General features: G+C 43.9%; 1 protein-coding gene across 2 annotated transcripts in view; it reads right to left on the bottom strand.

Annotated features, from left to right (window-relative positions):
* LYPLAL1 (lysophospholipase like 1) overlaps nucleotides 6,445-19,465 on the bottom strand; it is a 114,571-nt gene continuing 101,550 nt past the window's right edge. Inside the window, exon 6 of one of the 2 annotated variants that reach the window (XM_021064303.1) lies at nucleotides 6,445-6,798. In XM_021064303.1, the coding sequence (XP_020919962.1) occupies nucleotides 6,709-6,798 (90 nt within the window). In that variant the 3' untranslated portion in view covers nucleotides 6,445-6,708. Of the gene's footprint in view, nucleotides 6,799-15,272; nucleotides 16,203-19,465 lie in introns of those variants that run through there. The other variant, XM_021064305.1, reaches the window with a different exon arrangement.

Raw genomic sequence — 19,465 nt, 5'->3', positions numbered from 1 at the left:
TCAAAGTGATGGTCAGATCAAAAATCAAGACTGCAAAGGAAATGATGAACCACAGACAAGGAGGGGGAAAAAATGAGAGAATAAAATTGTGTAGGAGAAAAAGCTTATCAATCAGCTGTAGTGGAAAAAAATAAAAATCATTATACAAAAAATAAAATAAAAGAAAAGCTCCATTTCAAGTTAGTTTTCACCAGGAAAAAAAAAAAAAAAGAATAAGCTTATCAAATAACTTCTGCCTGGTTCCCAAAATGATTTAAGGTGATATATAAAAATATATGTCAAATAAAAAATAAAATTAATTTTATAGTAGTAAGAAATTATCAATTGATAGAAAGATAGAAAAGAATGTGCTTTTTGACGAATAATAAACCATACAACATAGAAATGGTTTTGTAGGAGTTCCCATGTGGCGCAGCAGAAACGAATCCGACTAGGAACCATGAGGTTGCGGGTTCAATCCCCAGCCTCGCTCAGTGGGTTAAGGATCCAGTATTGACGTGAGCTGTGGTGTAGGTCGCAGACGGGGCTCAGATCCCGTGTTGCTGTGGCTGTGGCGTAGGCCAGCGCCTACGGCTCCTATTCGACCCCTAGGCTGAGAGCCTCCATATGCTGTGGGTAGGGCCCTAAAAAGACAAAGACAAAAAAAAAAAAAAAAAAAAAAAAAGGAACGGTTTTGCAATCTCAGTCAATTCCAAGTCCTCAGACATGGGCTGGTGGGAAGAAGCAAATACCAAAGAATAATTCCGGTGTTGGCAAATGATGATGTTGGCACCAGGAGACCATGTGGCCTGCCATCCTGATGAAAGTTCCTTAATGTGGTTTGATTTCCGTAGGAATTGTGGCCCGAGTTAGGGCTGGTTCCATTTACAAGGGTGTGAATACTGCACTGTCGTTTATGTCCTTGTCAAACCTAAAAGGATTTTTGAGATGTTACTTACGTTCCGAATGATGACTTAATCAAGTAAGAGAAAAAAGAAACCAAAAGTGTTTATGAGGAGAAAATGACCATTCTTCCATCACGTAGTTGGAGGGATGAGGACAGTATCGGCATAAAGAGAAAAGAATCTCTTTGTGAAGATGAGAATCGGGATGTAGGAGGACTAAGTCCAGACTGGAAGATACCAGGGGCTAGCAAGAAAATATTTCCCCCAGGGCAGATCAGCTCAGACAGCTGGACAGTGGAGAAGACAGCTTAGCAAAATGTTTCTGGGCAGGTAACAAGTGCCTACAAAAGACTGGCTGGATCAGAGAGATGTCTGTGAAGTATGGCCAGCCCATAGGACAGGAACCAGAGTGGACTCTAGAAAGAAACAAGGAAATAATCAGTAAGAGCTCCAGCTTGTCTAGGTGGAGTGGGAGGGCAGGCATATTAGGCAAAACATGTCACGCATAACAAGAAAGACCTTTAAAACACCTACGTATAGATACATACACACCAGAGGAAGAATAGATATTCGTCTTAGAAGTGTGATTTCTAGATTAAAAATGGAGTTTCCCTATCCCTAGGAGAATGAGTGTCACCAACAACAGAGTACAACCGCTCTCCCTTATGGACAATTTCAGTGACCCATGGTCAACCACGGTCCAAAAATATTAAAAGAAAAGTTCCAGAAATCAACAACTCATAAGTTTTACACTGCACACCATTCCAACGAGTGTGATGACACCCCACCATCCTGCTCCATCCTGCCTCCAGGGAGTGAGTCACCCCTTTGTCCTGGGTACCTTGCCCATTAGTCAATTAGCCCCCTCGGTTATCAGATCAAATGTCTCAGTATCTCAGTGCTTGTGTTCCAGCAACATTTATTTTATGTAATAACAGCCTCAAAGTGCGAGAGCCGTGATGCTGGTAACTAAGAGATGCCAAAGAGAAGCTGGAAAGTGAAAAGCACAAAGTTCTTAACCGAAGAAAAGAAAAAAGTCAAAATGCATGCTGAGATGGTTAAAATTTGCAGTAAGAACTTCTTTTTCGTCACGGTTTCGAGGTGACGAAAAAAAGAAATTCAGGCTAGTTTTGCTGTCACACCTCAAACTGCTGAAGATACAGCCACAGTGTGTTAAGGGCTTGGTTAAGACAGAAAAGGCATTAAATTTGTACAATACAGGAGTTCCCACTGTGGCTCAGTGGTTAACTCCAACTAGGAACCACAATGTTGCGGGTTCGATCCCTGGCCTTGCTCAGTGGGTTAAGGATCCGGCATTGCCATGAGCTGTGATGTAGGTCATAGATGTAGCTCAGATCTGGCGTTGCTGTGGCTCTGGCATAGGCCAGTGGCTACAGCTCCGATTAAACCCCTAGCCTGGGAACATCCATATGTTGCAGATGCAGCCCGAGAAAAGACACACATACACACACACACAATTTGAACAATACATTTTGAGAGAAAGCAACTTTTCTTTCCCACATAAATTTCATTATCATCTATCTATGATGCAATTGTTCTAGTTTATTTTTAGGTTTAGCCAAGTTCTTATGGTGCCTAATTTACGAATTACACTTTATCAGAGGTGTGCATGTATAGGAAAAAAATAGAATACACATCAATAGTACTGTCTGAGGTTTCAGGCATTCTCTTGGGGTCTAGGAAGATATGCCCTGCAGAAAAGGGGGGATTACAGTGTTCCCTTTGTCTGGGAGCCCGAGACCCCCTTTGTCACACCAAGTCGAGTGTGAAATTAACTTCATGAAATCCGTGGCCAGTCCCCCAGACCCTCCAAGCACCCCGTGCACAGTACTGCCTCTGACGGTCTGAGCTTCTCCTCAACCTTCATGTGCTTCACTTCTTTAGGGCCTCAGCTGTCTTCTGGTCTCACCTCGCCTTATCCGCTTTCTCAATTCACTTGCAGCCATGCTAACTGCTTGGGCCAAGATAACACGTTAACTATTGATAATGGTGAGTTTTGTAGGATCAGCTGCATTCTCTAACACCTGTGGAGGGTGAAAGCCTTTCTCCATCTCTCAACCGTGACCCCAATGCACCCGGGAATGGGGAGGGGAGACAGTGACCGGGGTCTAGGCAGGGTCAGCTAATGGACGGTACTTCAACAGGGCTCCTTTCGTCTTGGTTCTACTTTTCAACATGGTCTGTGCTGATTTGCCATTTTCCTTCTTCTCCAGTTGGGCTGTTGCAGTCCCATGGGGAGCCAGAGTGGTACCCAGAGGAAAGCAGACGTGGAGCAGAAAGCTTAAGGGATGCAAGGAACGCGTCTTCCTCTGGACACCTTTTTAAAAGCTCATCTTTCTTATTTATTTTTATTGAAGCATGGTTGATTTTTAATGTTGTGTCAATTTCTACTGTGCAGCACTGTGACCCAGATACATACATTCCTCTTCATTTATTTCGTATATTATCATCCCTCATGGTCTATCCCAAGAGATTGGACATAGTTCCCTGTGCTGGGCAGAAGGACCCCATTGTTTATCCACTCTAAATGTCATAGTTTGCGTCTAACTCTAAACTCTCAGGCCATCCCACTCTCTCCCACTTTCACTTTGGCAACCACGAGTCCATTCTCTATGTCCGTGAGTCTGCTTCTGTTTTGCAGATAGGTTTATTTGTGCTGTATTTTAGATTCCACACATAAATGACATCATATAGTATTTGTCTTTCCCTTCCTGACTTACTTTACTTAGTATGAGAATCTCTAGTTATATCCATGTTGCAGCAAATGGCATTATTTCATTCTTTTTTATGGCTGAGTAGTATTCCATTGTGTATATGTACCACATCTTCTTAATCCATTCATCTGTCAATGGGCATTTAGGTTGTTTCCATGTTTTGGATATTCAGTATTGTGAAGAGTGCTTCTATGAACATATGGGTGCAAGTATTTTTCGAATTATGGTTTTGTCCAGACATGTGCCCAGGAGTGGGACTGCTGGGTCATCTGGTAGTTCTGCATTTAGTTTTCTGAGGTACCTCCATACTGTTCTCCATAGTGGTTGTACCAATTTACATTCCCATCAACAGTGCAGGAGGGCTCCCTTTTCTCCACCTCCTCTCCAGCATTTGTTTTTGTGGACTTATTAATGATGGCGATTCTGACCAGTGTGAGGTGGTACTTCATTGTAGTTTTGATTTGTGTTTCTCTAATAATTAGTGATGTTGAGCATATTTCCGCGTGCCTACTGGCCATCCATATGTCTTCTTTGGAGAAATGTCTATTTGGGTCTTCTGCCCATTTTTCAATTATGTTGTTTGGTTCTCTGTTGTTAAATTGTTTGAGTTATTTGTATATTGGGGAGATTAAGCCCTTGTGGGTTGCATTATTTGCAATTATTTTCTCCCATTCTGAAAGTTATCTTCTCTTTTTGTAATGGTTTCCTAAAGGCTTGCTTTTCCCTTTGCTTCTTCTCACTGCGAAAATGGTAAGACCTTGAGGACCTAAGCTTTGTGGGCCCAGGCTCGAGGAAAGAGGTCACAGAAGCTACTTAATCTGCTTTGCTCTAACAGGCAAAAGGAATTCTCCAGAAACACAGGGGCTTAAGCCACTGATCTGCATCAGGAATCCCAGAAAGGGTGAAATAAGTCAGACAGAGACAGACAGATACTGCATGATGCCACTTAGATGTGGGATCTAAAAAGACAGCCCGCTAGTGAGCACAGCAAAAAAGCAGCAGACTCATAGGTATGGACAGCCAACTAGTTACCAGTGGGGGAACACAGGGTAGGAGGTGAAGAGGTACAAACTATTAGGCATAAAATAAACTACAGTGATCTGTTATATGACATGGGGCGTATAGTCAATATTTTTAAATAACTGTAAATGGTATATGACATTTAAAAATTTGAATCACTGTGTTGTACGCCTGTAACATGTAAAATTGTACATCAGCTATTCTTCAATAGAATATAAAAGGATCCCAGAAAGGAGCTGGGGACCACATCCTATAGTAATAACCATTTCTGGGCTTACAATGGGCAACTGAAAAAGGATTTATATTTTGGGGTCCCAGCCATCTCACTCCCTTTGACCTGGGAGCATAACTAATACGTCACCCTTCTCTGCCAGTACTGAGAAATGTCCACCGCAACCCAAAGAAAAACTCACTGCCTATTTCTGTCTTGAACAAAGGCCTTTTTATTTGAACTACCCCAGCCCCCAAAACAAAACAAAACAAAAAGGGATTTCAGGTTAGAAGATGTGGTGATTTGGGAAGCAGAAAGCCTTTGAAACTCCCACATTACATCATTCAGGTACTTCTTACTTTACCTACCAAAAAAAAAAAGCAAGCCTGGATGGACATACCTTTCGGATTGCGTGTCACTTCCCACATCTCCCCCCACATCTATAATCCCAAACTTCACGCAGGATTAGTCCGAAGACCAACGCCTCTGCTAAAAGCACACGGATTAACAATCCACACTCAGTGAGCTGATTTGATTCATTCGGGATTAAATGAGAATCCAGTCTGTTTCTCATCAGGGAAGGCGAGGTGAGAAACAGAGTGATGAAGGGAAAAAAATGTGCACGCGGTGGCTTAAGGGATCTGTCCTCCTTTACAAGCTACAACCCATTGTTTCGGTTCTTTTCACGAGTTCTTGAACGCTTCAAAACTCTCAGAGGAACGGCTCCATATAAGTACATAATCAGATCTGACTGCTATGGCCATGACTATGAAGCCCACCGCGAGAGTCGTCATGAGTCAAGAGAAGATGGTGATGCTTTTCTTAGCAAGGAAACCTTCCAGCCATCAAGGAGTGTGTGGTTTAGACAATGTCCCAAAAATGTCCTTTTTCAGGAGCTATGACTTAATGTTGTTGTAAAGAGCTTAAAAAAAAAAAAAAATACAGAGGGTGGGGGTAGGGGGGTGAGGGAATCTATATGACAAATCTTGTAGTACAAGTGTTTGTGGTTAACCGAGAAACACATTATGAGTCAAACCTTTGGAAAGAGGTGAGTAATTAAAGACAAATGCTATGACATAATCATTTACACACAGCAGAAAGATTTTAGATTAAATCTGGCCTGACCCACTGCTCGGCAAGTGTTATCATGGATTCTTGAGAAGTATTCATTTATTTACTTTCTAATTTGGCCCATATGTTTTATTGAAAACAAAAAATGTTGTATTTCCCGGAGGAAATAGCCTGAGTCCGGTGATGGTTAATAAGGCTGGTGTATTTGAGAACAGACCTCCTGTGTGAACCTACAAACCCAAGGAGCAGCAGGTCTGCTTGAAAACACCGCATCTGAAAAAAACCCAAGGAGCTTCCCTCTAAGCACTTTTGCTAAAATAAATCCTTATATTTAGGAAGGTCGCTACGTGTCCTGCTAGATAATTCAGAAAAACGCCCGTTAAACCAATCATTTTACCATGATAATGAAAGTCACATTGGCTGAATATTTTTTTTTTTTTTTGCTTTGTTACTCTTCAACCTGCCTCCAAACACACACACCCCCACCCCCCTACACACACACGTTTTGGCCCCAACCTGTTTTCAGTCTCCTCAATATCAGCCTGATGTCGAGAAACCAGTTTTCGGAGCAAGAACAGAATCTGGTCGTCTTAATCCCAGCGCTATAATGGAAAACATGCCCTGTAACTCCAGGAGACGGCTTCATGGTTTTCCAAAGGCTATTAAATTTTAGCTGCTGCTTTTATTAAATGCAGGAAACAGGAGTGGGGAAGGGGAAGGGATGACGAGAGGGCCTGCATCTCTACCTTTTGTTCTTTTTACTCGGGGAGATGTGGAATTGTTAAGGTCATGCAGGTTTTTCCACAGAAGGAAAGAAAGGCAGTGTCTGTGCCCAGTTCCTCTCGGCATCTTGGAAACCATGGACGCCCTCGTCGCTCTAAAAGAGAAAAAAACTTAGACGTCGGGGCCCTTAACCCACAAGCCACAGCGCGAGGATTAAACCTTAGGACCTGCTGCATGCCCTGCCCTTCCAGAATTATTTCCTACAAAAAGCAAGAAGGCCACATTCTGTCTGACGCCAGTTCGGCCGGGTAGCCTGAATGGCCATTCCTGCAGAAACACATATTCAGAGTTGGGGGTTAAAAAAAAAAAAAAAAGATACAACAACAAATAATAAAATTAAAGAAATAAGATAAAATAACATAAAAAAGTAAGTTGGTGGCAAAGACGACATGCCTCCCCGGCCAGTTCCCCTGTCCTTGGAAACTCTGAGGATCTGTCCAAACTTGACGGGTGTTCAGAAGGGTGAGGAGGCTTAAGTCACAGCCTCTGTTCCAGGGTGGTGGCAGGTATGCGGTGTGTGTCTGTGTGTACACAGGCAGGGGTACACGGCTTCGCCAAAGCTGAAAACGTATCTCCATCAATACTGTCGTGGGGGAAGAAAAGCCACCATGGGAATCGACTCCACTTTTCTCCAGGGCTCTCGGGATTGTTTTTGCCTTTGCTCTCATCCTTTCTAAATCTCGTCCGCTATCATTGAGGCTCATTTTATATGTTGTTGAAGAAACACCAGCTCCATGGGAACTGTGGTCCTCCCTGCCCCTGGGCCCCTCTGGTACCTGTTTGGGTCGGAGCAACGGTAACAAAGGCCGGAGTCAAGGCCGTGTGCTCTCCAGAGAAGTTGGCAGGAATTTCCTGACACCACATGACACAGGCAGGGCTCTGCCCGTTTCAGCTCTGGCCAACCTCACAGGGCAGACAGATGGCCAGTGATGCTTCGCGTTTGCCCATGGGTCTCCATGCCCTGGCCCTTGCCTCTCCCAAAGCCAACTCCCTGGTAGAAGACAACGAAGCTTCTGGAGAAAGCAGGACTGTTGTCAGGCCATAAGCACAAGGGTCTGTGTCCCACTCATCTCTCCTATTTTTCCCTCCTCCCCACAAGGTATTCTACCCCAGATTTTTTTTTTTTCAATGCATCTTCTAATTCCATGACTGGCCAACCCTTAGTCCATGTGTTGTCACCTGCAGCTTCTTATGTCACACTCTGTGACTTTTCCCCAAGTGTTCCTGTTTCAGGAAAGGAAAATCAGCCTCTGGGTACATTAAACCATCAGGTTAGGTCTCAAGTTAGGTTTGTTTAGCTAAATAGTTGTCCTTGCTTATAGGAGTTAATGAATAAAACAAGGTCTGGATTTCACTAGTATCTTTGAACTTTACGTCTTGCATTTCACACCAGGAGCCAATTTCACGCTGAACTTTCCTATTTTAACACCTAAGATCAAAGAAAAAAAAAAGCCTTGTTTCAACAAACTAGCATGTAGAATGCAGCATTAAAATCTAAAACTGAGGCTAACTTCAGCTTCTCTGGTTTTCCCTTGCAGCAATGTTTACGTGTTTGATTTTTAATTTGAACATGTATCTCATAAGACCTCAGAAACAACAGAATACTGAATACCTGCGACAGAAAACAGGATCCGTGAGAAAGGGGAAAATTACACACAGGAACCCTAAGGCTCCTGATGTGTTGGGTTTTTTCCAGCTATAATACAATTTAAACTTGGAGAAAACCTATGTAAACTATCGCCTTTTTTATTTCTTAGAAGTTTCAAGTAAACAATTTTGCTTTGGTTTGCTTGATTTGGGGAAGAATGCTTAAAAGTGTAAAAGGCGTAAGAATCATTTGCAAGAAAGGAAAAATACATTCCATGACATATAGCCTAATGTTATCTGATTGCAAAATCACGGCTCGAGGGTTTTGACACCTCGAGAAGTTATTCACCTCATTGTCCTCAAGAATGAGTTTGTTTCTATTGGGAACATCTGTTGATCTAGTGAAGCCAGCAGCATCTCCATCCCGAGGCTGCAGCCCCTACTCTTTTTAGAATCAGAATGGATACATTTATCAACGGAGCTAATGAGAGAGGCCAGAGGTTGGGGTTTAGACGGGCGTGTTTAAATGACTAATACATTGTGCAATGGGGGGGGCAGGGTATGTGGTTTCCCCTTGTGGAGAAACATCAGTGAAGGGAAACTTGGCCATAGTGGTACCAAGAGAAGTCACGCTACAGAGTGAGGTGAATTCGAACAGAGTGATGAACTCAGGGAAATGCTTTCTCTGCGGATATTTCTAGGCCAGTACAGGAAGAATCGGAAAAGACTGGCTCTTTTATGTTCCTGCAGCATCCCCCAGAATTGGCCCTTTGTCACCAGGCAGCATCTTTGGCTGGTCTCCAGCGGTCTTCAGCAGCCCCAGAACCAGTCTCATGGAGTTCACCCCCATATGCCAGCCTTCAAATCTGCCCTCTGGGAATATGTCCCTGTCCCTTTTCCCAGGGATGCCCTAGGGGTTCTCCACTTCCTCTTGGTGAGTGTTTGAGGACATGGTGATCTCATCGGGGAATGAGCAACCCTAGGACTTCCTTCGTTTGCTCTGTCTTACTCTAAACACACAATTCCCTGATGACCTTGGTCAAATTTTAATCTATTTTATGCACTCAACTCAAGGACTAGTAAGCAAAACTAGAGTTATTGTGGGTTGTAGTCTTTGAGCCTGGAATTTGGCATGGGAATCTCTCTTTCGTGACCAAAGACTTTGGTTCTCTTGTTATGGGCAAGTATTTATGAAGTATATGCTGGGCAGTAGAAACACATCCGTGAATAACATGCAGTCCTTATTTTAGACAATCTCACAGCAGAGTGAAGAGGGATTAGGATGGGGGTTCTTGTCACAGCACAGTGGAAACGAATTCGACTAGGAACCACGGGGTTTTGGGTTCGATCCCTGGCATGGCTCAGCGGCTTAAGGATCCAGGGTTGCCATGAGCTGCGGTGTAGTTTGCAGATGCGGCTCGAATCTTGCATTGCTCTGGCTGTGGTGTAGGTCAGCAGCTATAGCTCCAATTGGACCCTCAGCCTGGGAACCTCCATATGCCATGGGTGCAGCCCTGAAAAAAAGCAAAAAAAGGAGGGATTAGGATGGAAGAAAAATGAGCATGTAGGGTCTTTTAACTTGGACAGTTTGGGTTGCAATGAAAAAGGGTGACTCTGAGGTCTGTATGAGGTGGTTTGAGGATGCTTCAGTCTCAGTGAGGTGGGGGGATTTCCTAGTGAAGTGAACTTGAGCTGACAGTAAGACAAGGGGAATGAGGGACGTTCCAGGGGATGGAAAGTCAGAGAAGTATGGCAGGTATTAATTGCTCTGCAGAACTGGGCAAAAGGAAGGGAGGGATCTACTTTTTTAACTCAAAGGAAAATGAGCTCAAATTCGTAAACATCAGATTAGCCAAATATTCACGATCTCCGCCTTGCAATCCCTCATTTTTCTGAGTTTGCTAAAACTCCAAAGGCTCACACAGTCCAACAGGAGGTCAACACTCTGACCTAATCACCCAAGAGTGATGAGCCTGGGGTGAGGTCAGTCTGTTACTGCTTTTGCTTCTTGCTACCACTTGGTGACACTGTTGACAATTGGACCTACACTCCACAAAGATGATGCTGTACCAGGGACCTGCTGCTATGGCTCTTGAAGGTTGAAGAATCCACGGCTCAGAATCCATCTTGAGGGGTGAAGGATGCCCAGGCTCAAGCTCTTAACCCTTGGTCTTTGGGTCCCCTAGAGTCATTCCCTGAGATGACAGCTCCAGCAGGAGCATGAGGTCAGGACTGAAACAAGCATGGATCCCCTGAAGATTTAAAACCTCTGATCCCTTTCCTTTCTTCCCTAAGGGGTCAGACAGCTTTTCTTTTTCAATCCTGGAAATAGGTGAGTTCTTTTTACCTACGCTTCCCTGGACAATTAGAACCACTACCTATATCCTCACGGCTACCTCGTCTTCTCCAGAATATGAGTCTATAGAGCTCTGTCTATGCTACCCCCCCCTCTTTGGATTGAAAGCACTACACTCAGTGCCTGAAGATTCTTTACTCATCTAAAGATGAGCCAAGTGACCTCCAAGTATCACTTTCAGAAGAGAAAAAAAAATCCAAGTTAAATATTCAGCAGGACAAGTCTACTACAGAAACATGATAGGAACTGAAAATAGTTTGTGTGACTAGAACATAAGGGTTTGGGGGGAGGGCAGTACAAATGAGGTGGTGAAAATGACAGCCTAGTACCTGGGAAGAACCTTGGTGCCATGCTGAGGGGGTTGAGCTTACTTCTGAAGGCAGTGGAGTGTCCATGGAAGATTTAAGTGAGGTGGCATGAAGCATCTGAATTTTAGAAAGTTGCTCTTGTGCTGGTGAGGAAGGCTGACAGAAGAGGGTGAGTCTGTAATAATTTAGTAAGAAATTGTACCATGACTTCAATTTTGTTAGTACCCGTCTTCATCAACTGAGCCACTGGCTGTGATCAGAATGTGTAAAAGCATTTACTCCTAAAGACTGGTCTTATTGGATCTTTGAGATGGCCCTCTCTTAGGACCGACCACACTGAATATAGCTTGTCATTAAATGGACCCATAATGGAGCTTTTTATATCAGAAGTTTTCTTAAAATATTTATCCATCTCTATTTGTTATTAAATATCTTCTTCTGAAATAAAAGAAGGAATTTAAATTATTTCATCAGCTATTAAGGATCAGATTGCTCATCCCTAAGTTTTTGAAGACAGAAACCTCAACTCTGGAATTTGTTTATTTCTAAGTTTTTGCTCTTTCCTCATTTCTCTCTGACATTCTGCCAATATCTGCTAATACTTTTGTGATATTTGTAATTACCAGAATTCCCAATAGTTCATATCTTGGAACTAGAGATGGGTGAAACCAGCTGTATTGGGGGCTTGGTGAACATCTGGAACTATTTTTCAAACCGTGTTTGGGGGTCAAGGAAAACCAAAACATATTTTCATATTTTACCAAGACCTTTTTTTCCACCTCAATTTTAAAATGATGTCTATTTTAAGGGAAATTTAATCCATATGTTACTAAATTCCTTACACTTACCTCATCAAAATTTGGTTCTATAAGAGCTATTTGATGTGCAAAAAGCCTTGGGAGTTATTTTATGAGTTTTTTAAAGAGGATTTTTTTTTCTTAGAAACAGGAAGTCAAATTTGCTAGGTGAAGATTGACTCAAGTGTACCTTTTGCCAACTGTAAATTGTCTAATCAGCCAAAAGACCTGAATTTCATGCCGAATTTTGACTGGTCACAAAATTTATGTGAATCCTGGTGATGTTAACATTAATATTTTTTTCCTTTGCGTTTTCACATCATCTTAACGTTTCTCGCCAGGTACTAATTTCTACAATAAGACTGTCATGCTTTTAAAACAGAAAAAAAAAAAAATCATTCTCAGTTTTCATTTAAATTTGAGAGTCCTAATACTACCCCAAATTTCTACATTTCTCATTTATGCTCAGATTTGCTTACGTTACCCACCAGTAAAGTTCATAGGATTCACCCCCCCAAAAAAAAAACCCCCAAAAAACACAGGCTATTAAAAAGTATAGTAACTCTCCTTTCTACTACTCAGATACTTCTCTTAAGCCATTTGCATCAGAATCACCTAGAGTAGTTTTTAAAATGAAAAGTCCAAGCCCTCTTTCCAAACCTGCAGAGTCAAAAATCTCTGCTTCCAATGAATCAATAAAGATCAGCTAGACCAAAGCCAAAAATATATCAAGTGAAATGTTGAATGTGTAAACTCTCAGAAAAAAGCATGAGATGCTATGAAAACTCATTCTTCTAACATTTACTGAGTATTTGCTATATACACGGAAATCAAGGAAACAAGCATTACTGAGTGTTGGCTGTACAGCAAGCTTTACACAAATGGATGATCCCGCTCAAACTTACCAGATGCTTACAGAGTGGAGGTTTGGGTTCCTTCTTTTCAGTTTTACATGTGGGGAGAGAGTGCGGCCAAGAGAATTAGTGGCCTTCTTAGTACTTACTCTCTCCTTCTTCTGGAGGAACAAATCAGAGCTTGTCTCTGCATGGCCACATTTCCTAGCCGTCCCCCTTGGTGGGTCGGTGGGCAGGGCCTTGTCCCACAATTGGCCAATTTTAAGATGGCGGTAAGGAGACACTGGGCAGGGCTCCTGGGAAAGCTGGTTCAGAGAAGGCATTTCTCTTTCGCCCCAGCATTTTCCACTGAGCCTTCCACGTTCCTGCTGGAATTTGGGAGCAGAGCAGCCCTCTTGGGAGGGCACCTCAGCCAAGGTGAGAACCATCCATCCTCTCGGGGGGGCTTTCTCAGGTGAGACGAATAAAACCCGCATGTGTTTGATGCAGAGCCTGACACAATCGTAACTGATAGCCCTAGGTTGGGTAGTTTGTCTCTGATGACTCACAACCTGCCTAGAGAGGTAGAAAGTGACTCCCTTCCCTGGATCCAAGCACGTGCTCTTTTATTCCTACAATTTTTTGGTATGCCATTGGTTTTCCAAGGGTCAAGGTGCAAGGCCTTATTATACTACATGGTCTGAAGGTCTTAAACCTGAAGGAGATGGGAAGACAAGCCCTGCCTTCCAAAAATTTACAGACAGGCAGGCAAGCTGAGGCCTGGCCAAAATTGCCTGCAATACTAAATGGAAGAAGAGATGCTGGAAGAGAAAGGAGAGACCAGTGAAGCGTGACTCTACTATTATTCTTATTAATAGTCATTTGAAAGACCAGCTGCAGCAGCGGTGGTAGTCAGGTGATAAGATTTCACCTTAGGATGCTATTAATTCCCAGATTCCTTTCCAGCGCTCTTGAGGATGCAAGAGTTAACCACGAGAAGAACTGTTGTCTGTTTCTTCACGCACAAATTCAACTCCATGCTACCTGAAGACAGGCACTTTGCTTAGATGCAGAACTAAGCCCCGGGAGTGCTGGAAACATGGAGAAGGTTCCAACAAAAATGCTTTAGAAAAAGGTGGAGAGCGCCTTGCTGCTTCTCCTAGCTGTCTTGAAGCTGTGCACAGGAAATGTGCAAGAGACCCCCCTTCTCTGAGCCCGGCCAGAGTCCGCCTGGGCGTGGCCTCCCCCAGGAGTGTGCCTACAGAAGCATGCAGCTGCTCATTGCAAGGAACCTTCACTGAAACCTCACCACCCCCAGTTGCAAACATGACACGACCATTGTTTTGTCTTTCGTCTCGTTTTGAGTTGGGAAGAGGAAAGACGAGGCAGGCCTAGACAGCCCCAGGGTAAAGGATGCTGAAAAACAGAGATAGGGCTAGTAGGGGCCCTGACAAAATGTCAAAGAGAAGGTTATCCACGAACTCCCACGTGAACTCTTGGGCCTCTCAACAGATCTTGTCCCCAACCCCAGAAGCCCAGCGTTCTCCTACTGCCTGGACCACTGTAGTGTGTTCTTCCCCTCAGCTTCCCAGCGCACCTTCGCCAAACTTTCCAAGGCCCTAGCATTAATCCCTCCCCTTTCCTCTCCCATCACACGCCTCTTCCTTTTATAGCGGCTCGGCAGATGTTCAGAAAGCAAAATGCTGAAGCTTACCTGCCCTAAAGGAACAACAATGGGCGATTCTGTTCTAACCTTCCAAGAGGTGGCCCTGTTCACCAAATGTATATTTTTCATTGGATATACTTTGAGGTATTTTAGGGGGAGGAATTTTTTGAGCAGGAAAATTGCCATTGTTAAGTATTTATTTAGTCAATTCCATTTTGAGTTGAAGGTTACGTGAAATATGGGAAAGTTCAAAATCCACAGTACCAGGCACAACGTAGGTGTTCAAAAAACGTTGACTGTGTCGTGTGTCCATTCAGACTCTTACCATTCATGTCCAGTGGCCTTGTGGTATCATAACGATCCACCTCTCCAACTGTGAGACAGGTCATAATTACTTAAGTCTTTTATCCTATTTAAAATCTGTACTAAGTGCCTACCCTATCCAAAACACCTTGCAAGGTTCTGCATGCAAGAGACTGATGGAAAGATGAAAAAAGCGTGGCACCCACAATTAAAGGGACTTGCCGTAGAGCAGAGAAAGCAGACTCGTGTAAATGATAACGAAGATGAGGATTGGTGTGGGGGTGAGGACAAGAAACTCCCACTGCGCTACACTTGTAACGGGCCAGACTCCTAGTTCCAGACTACAGCGTCAGAGTTACTGATAAATGCTATTCTAGAAGAAGAGATTGATGGTCAATCTGGGATCTATACATTGTAGCGTCATGTTCACACGTCATCATTTTTTTTCCAGTACCATTGTTACCTCTCAGAACTTCTTAAATTCTAGGAGATGAGAGTTCCCACTGTGGCTCAGCAGTAATGAACCCGACTAGTATCCATGAGGATGAGGGTTCAATCCCTGGCCTCGATGCGTGGGTTAAGGATCCAGCATTGCCGTGAGCTGTGGTGTAGGTCACAGACGTGGCTCGGATCCCACGTTGCTGTGGCTGTGGCTGTGGTATAGGGTGGCAGCTACAGTTCCGATTCCATCCCTCGCCTGGGAACTTCCATATGCCGCGCAGGCACAGCCTTAAAAAGACAAAAAATAAAATAAAAAAACATAACTCTGGGAAAGAGATGCCTCTTCCAGTCCATTTCTTCTGCTCTGCTACTGACAAGGACTGTGGTCAAGCACAAAGGCCTATGTAGCAAATCGAGGTCCCAGCCCTCGGAGGAAGAAGCAGCTCAGACTGGAAATAAGTGGGGAGTGTTCTCTGCAGTAGTTGGTCCTGGCAGATGAGACGGCGGGGTGGCCAGCCCATAATGACGAAGCCGAAGGGACAGTAACAGCCAAGCCCCAAACAGCCAAGGCTGGTGTTGAATACCTCTTGCTCCAGGGACTGTGCGAAATGTTTTCCCTCCATCAGTATATTTCTTAGTTCCCAGGGATCCTTAGACCTCAGAACTAGTCTCTTTAAGGAGAAAACGAAGACTTAACTTTCCCAAGGTAAGCCAGAGAAAAGGTGGCCAAACTGAGATACCAACTCAGCATTTTCTGCCACCAAAATCCAGTCTCTTAACCACGTTCCTATATTGTTATCACATTCTCCAGCGGAGGCAAAGGATATGGAGCCGCGGAAATATGAGAAGCATGAAGAGGAGTGGTTTTTCACTTCGCTTTCTTTTTTTTTTCTCCAAATGTTCCCATCATTTCCTTTTCTCTTCACCCCATAATTCACATGCTGGCCTTTGCTTTTAGTCATTTGGTGGCTCTGAGTCATAGCGCGCTTTGAAGTCCGGGCTTGAACAAAGCGAGATAAGGACGGACTCCACCAGCCTCAAAGCATTCCCGGCTTGTTTACTTCATTCGCAGGCCTTGGTCTTTCGGTCTTTTGTTCCTGCTTCCAGGATACTTGAGTGTTGGCTTGTGACAAGTGTTCCAACTCAAATCTGCCATTCAGAGCCCCAGGCGTCTGTGTGGGCCTTTATAAGTGAGGCTGCACCCGTTCTTGGAAAGCAAGAGAAAAAAATCGGTTTGGGTGATCAGGTAGTGGTCTCTGCCACACCCCTGCCTTGTTCAGGAGCGATCTGGAATATTCCCATTTTAAAATCACTTTCAAAACCAGGTTTTGATCCTTTAAGAAAAATAAGGGGTGTCATATCTTTCGGAGGGGAAATGTATTATCAAAAATTTCATTTCTAGGGCGTTCCCAATGTGGCTCAGTAGTTAATGAATCTGACTAGGATCCATGAGGAGGCGGGTTCAATCCCTGGCCTTGCTCCGTGGGTTAAGGATCCAGCGTTGCCGTGAGCTGTGGTGTAGGTGGCAGACGTGCTTGGATCCCATGTTGCTGTGGCTGTGGTGTAGGCCAGCAGCTGCAGCTCGGATTTGACCCCTAGACTGGGAACTTCCATATGCCGCAAGTGTGGCCCTAAAAAGCCCCCCCCCCAAAAAAAATTCATTTCCAGCTTATCAACTAATGTATTCACTGAACTTGACCTTCGTATTAACGAAGGTTCTCTGGAGGAAGGGAACCAATAGGATCTATCTCCTCTCTACCTTGTAGATATATAAAATGAAGAGAGTTATATAAAACATGTATGATGTGTGTGTACATATACACATATATGTACATGAGAGAGAGAAAGCGATTTATTAAAAGCAATTGGCTCATGGAATTAGGGAGGCAGAAAAACCTCAAGATCTGCATCTGGCCAGTTGGCAGGTGGAAACCAAGCAGAGTCAACGGTACAGGTGCAGTCCCAGTGCAAAGGTCTGAGATTAGACCTAATGTAGTTCCGGTCTGAGTCCAACAGCCTCAAGGATGAGGAAGGGCTGGAGTTTCTTTTTAAGTCCAAGACTGGGGGGTGGGAGTGGGGTGGGGGAACCATGTTCCAGCTTGGAGGCAGTCAGGCATAAGGAATCTCTCTTAGTCAACCTTAGCGTTTCATTTAGGCCTTCACCTGATCAGATGCGGCCCACCCACATTAGGGAGCGTCATCTGATTTACTCAGTCTACTGATGCAAAGATTAATCTCATCCAGAAACACCTTCACAGACACCCAGAATAAGACGTGGCCAAATATCTGGGTACTTTGTGGCCTAGTTAAGTCGAAGCATAAAATTGAGCAACATCCCTCAAAAACTTTCAGTTACATGTAAATGCATTTTTCTAACCAGATAAATATTTGCCAAAACGAAAAACCCCCAAAGATGCAATGCATTTGCTGAAATCAATTTCCAAAGCATTTTTCCAGCATTTTGGGGGGCTTTGGACTCTCAGGGTCTCCACTACAAAAGGTAACCTCCACATGTCTGCATTTCTATGTTCTGCATGACTGCCATAAACTCAGCTACATGTACAGAGCTCACTGTCTTCTAGAAAGTACTAGCAATAGCTAGGACTCCAGGAGTGTCCAAAGATTAGGTTACTCTTCATGGACAGAAATAACCTGACCCAGTACCACATCTCTAATCTAGACATGGGTGAAAGATAACCACCAACGACCCTAGGTCAAAGCAGAAAATACTGTGTAAACAGAGTGACATTATGCTAGGACAGTGGTGGTCGTGGTGGTGACAGTGTGTAGTTGAAGATAAGAGGTTGTCGTTGCCAAGAACATGTATTGGTCTCCATTTCTACCTCAATTATGATTTCCTCTCAGCTGAGGAATCAGCCTTGTATTTCCATCATGTTCTGACAGCATCTGGTGCAGAGGCCAGCACATAGTGCTCAATAAATTTGGTGTGTAAATTTTAGGTTTTACAACCGATACCTAAAGCCCTAAGTGGTACATCCTGCATTAACTTGAATGCATCAGTTAAAATAAGCACAGCTCCCATCATGGCTCAGCAGTAACAAACCTGGCTAGCATCCATGAGGACACGGGTTCGATCCCTGGCCTCGCACAGTAGGTTAAGGATCCAGCATTGCCACAAGCTGCAGGGTAGGTGGAAGATGTGGCTGAAATTTGGTATTGCTGTGGCTGCGGCAGCTCCAATTGAACCTCTAGCCTGAGAACTTCCATATGCCGTAGGTGTGGCCCTAAAAAGCAAAAAAAAAAATAAAAAATAAATGAAATAAGCACGGTTATTTTAGTGTTTCACATCAGCAATCATGGCATTCTCGATAAATGAGGGAAGTCTCTGAAGATACCACCCAATTTTCTGCCCAAACATATATATATATATATATATTTTTTTTTTTTAACTTTTTAGGGCCAAACACGCAGCCTATGGAAGTTCCCAGGCTAGGGGTCTAATCAGAGCTGTAGCCACCGGCCTACACCACAGCCATAGCAACGCCAGATCCAAGCCGCATCTGTGACCTACACCAGAGCTCACAGCAACACCAGATCCTTAACCCACTGAGCAAGGCGAGGAATCGAACCCACAACCTCATGGTTCCTAGTTCATTACCTGCTGAGCCATGAAGGGAACTCCCAAACATCTTTTCTAGATAAATGGAGAGGCTTGAGGAAGAGGCAATTTTATTTCATTATCATATCTCTTTTCTAACTTCAGCGTAACTTTATGCCTCAGGCTAAAGGCCCATGAGAAAAACCCCTTACATACTTCTTTTCCCAGTTAGCACTCCACACCCCACTGGAGAGGGTTCTTATTTCTTTGTTTAATTACCTATGACTCTTGTCAAATCTCATCACCTGGCATTCCTGGTCCTCTAATATTTCTTCCTTTCACTATCTCTTTTTTTATTTTTTGTATTTTTTAGGGCCGCACCCACGGTATATGAAGTTTCCCAGGCTAGGGGTCTAACCAGAGCTGCAGCTGCCAGCCTACACCACAGCCACAGTAATGCAGGATCCAAGCCACATCTGTGATCTACACCACAGCTCATGGCAATGCCAGATCCTTAACCCACTGAGCGAGGCCAGGAATTGAACCGGCAACCTCATGGTTCCTAGTCGGATTCGTTTCCCCTGCACCAAGACCAGAACTCCCTCACTATCGCTTTTTATAGGCCATATAGCTCCCATCTTTAGAACAGAAATTCCGCCCCTTCCCATTTCCAATTAACTGAGCCAGAGTCCAAGTAAAAACACACCCTCGTCCCCTCGGTGACAGGGTACCAGTCAGCTTTGTAGGTTGCAGGATATGTCAAACTAGTGAGTAATGTCTGGAAACTTCTGCTGATTTGTCTCCTGTTCCAGGCCAGTTCTGCATTCTCACAAGTTCTCAGAGTGCTTCTCCTTTGGGGACATCCGACACTGCAGTTTCGGAAACCTGCAGTACCATGTCAGGCCGAGCCT

The sequence above is a fragment of the Sus scrofa genome, chromosome 10 (genome assembly GCF_000003025.6).
Source record: "Sus scrofa isolate TJ Tabasco breed Duroc chromosome 10, Sscrofa11.1, whole genome shotgun sequence".
In the NCBI taxonomy this organism is placed as follows: Eukaryota; Metazoa; Chordata; class Mammalia; order Artiodactyla; family Suidae; genus Sus; species Sus scrofa.
Note: the sequence above shows the minus strand (reverse complement) of the source record. Positions and strands in the feature narration are given on the sequence as shown.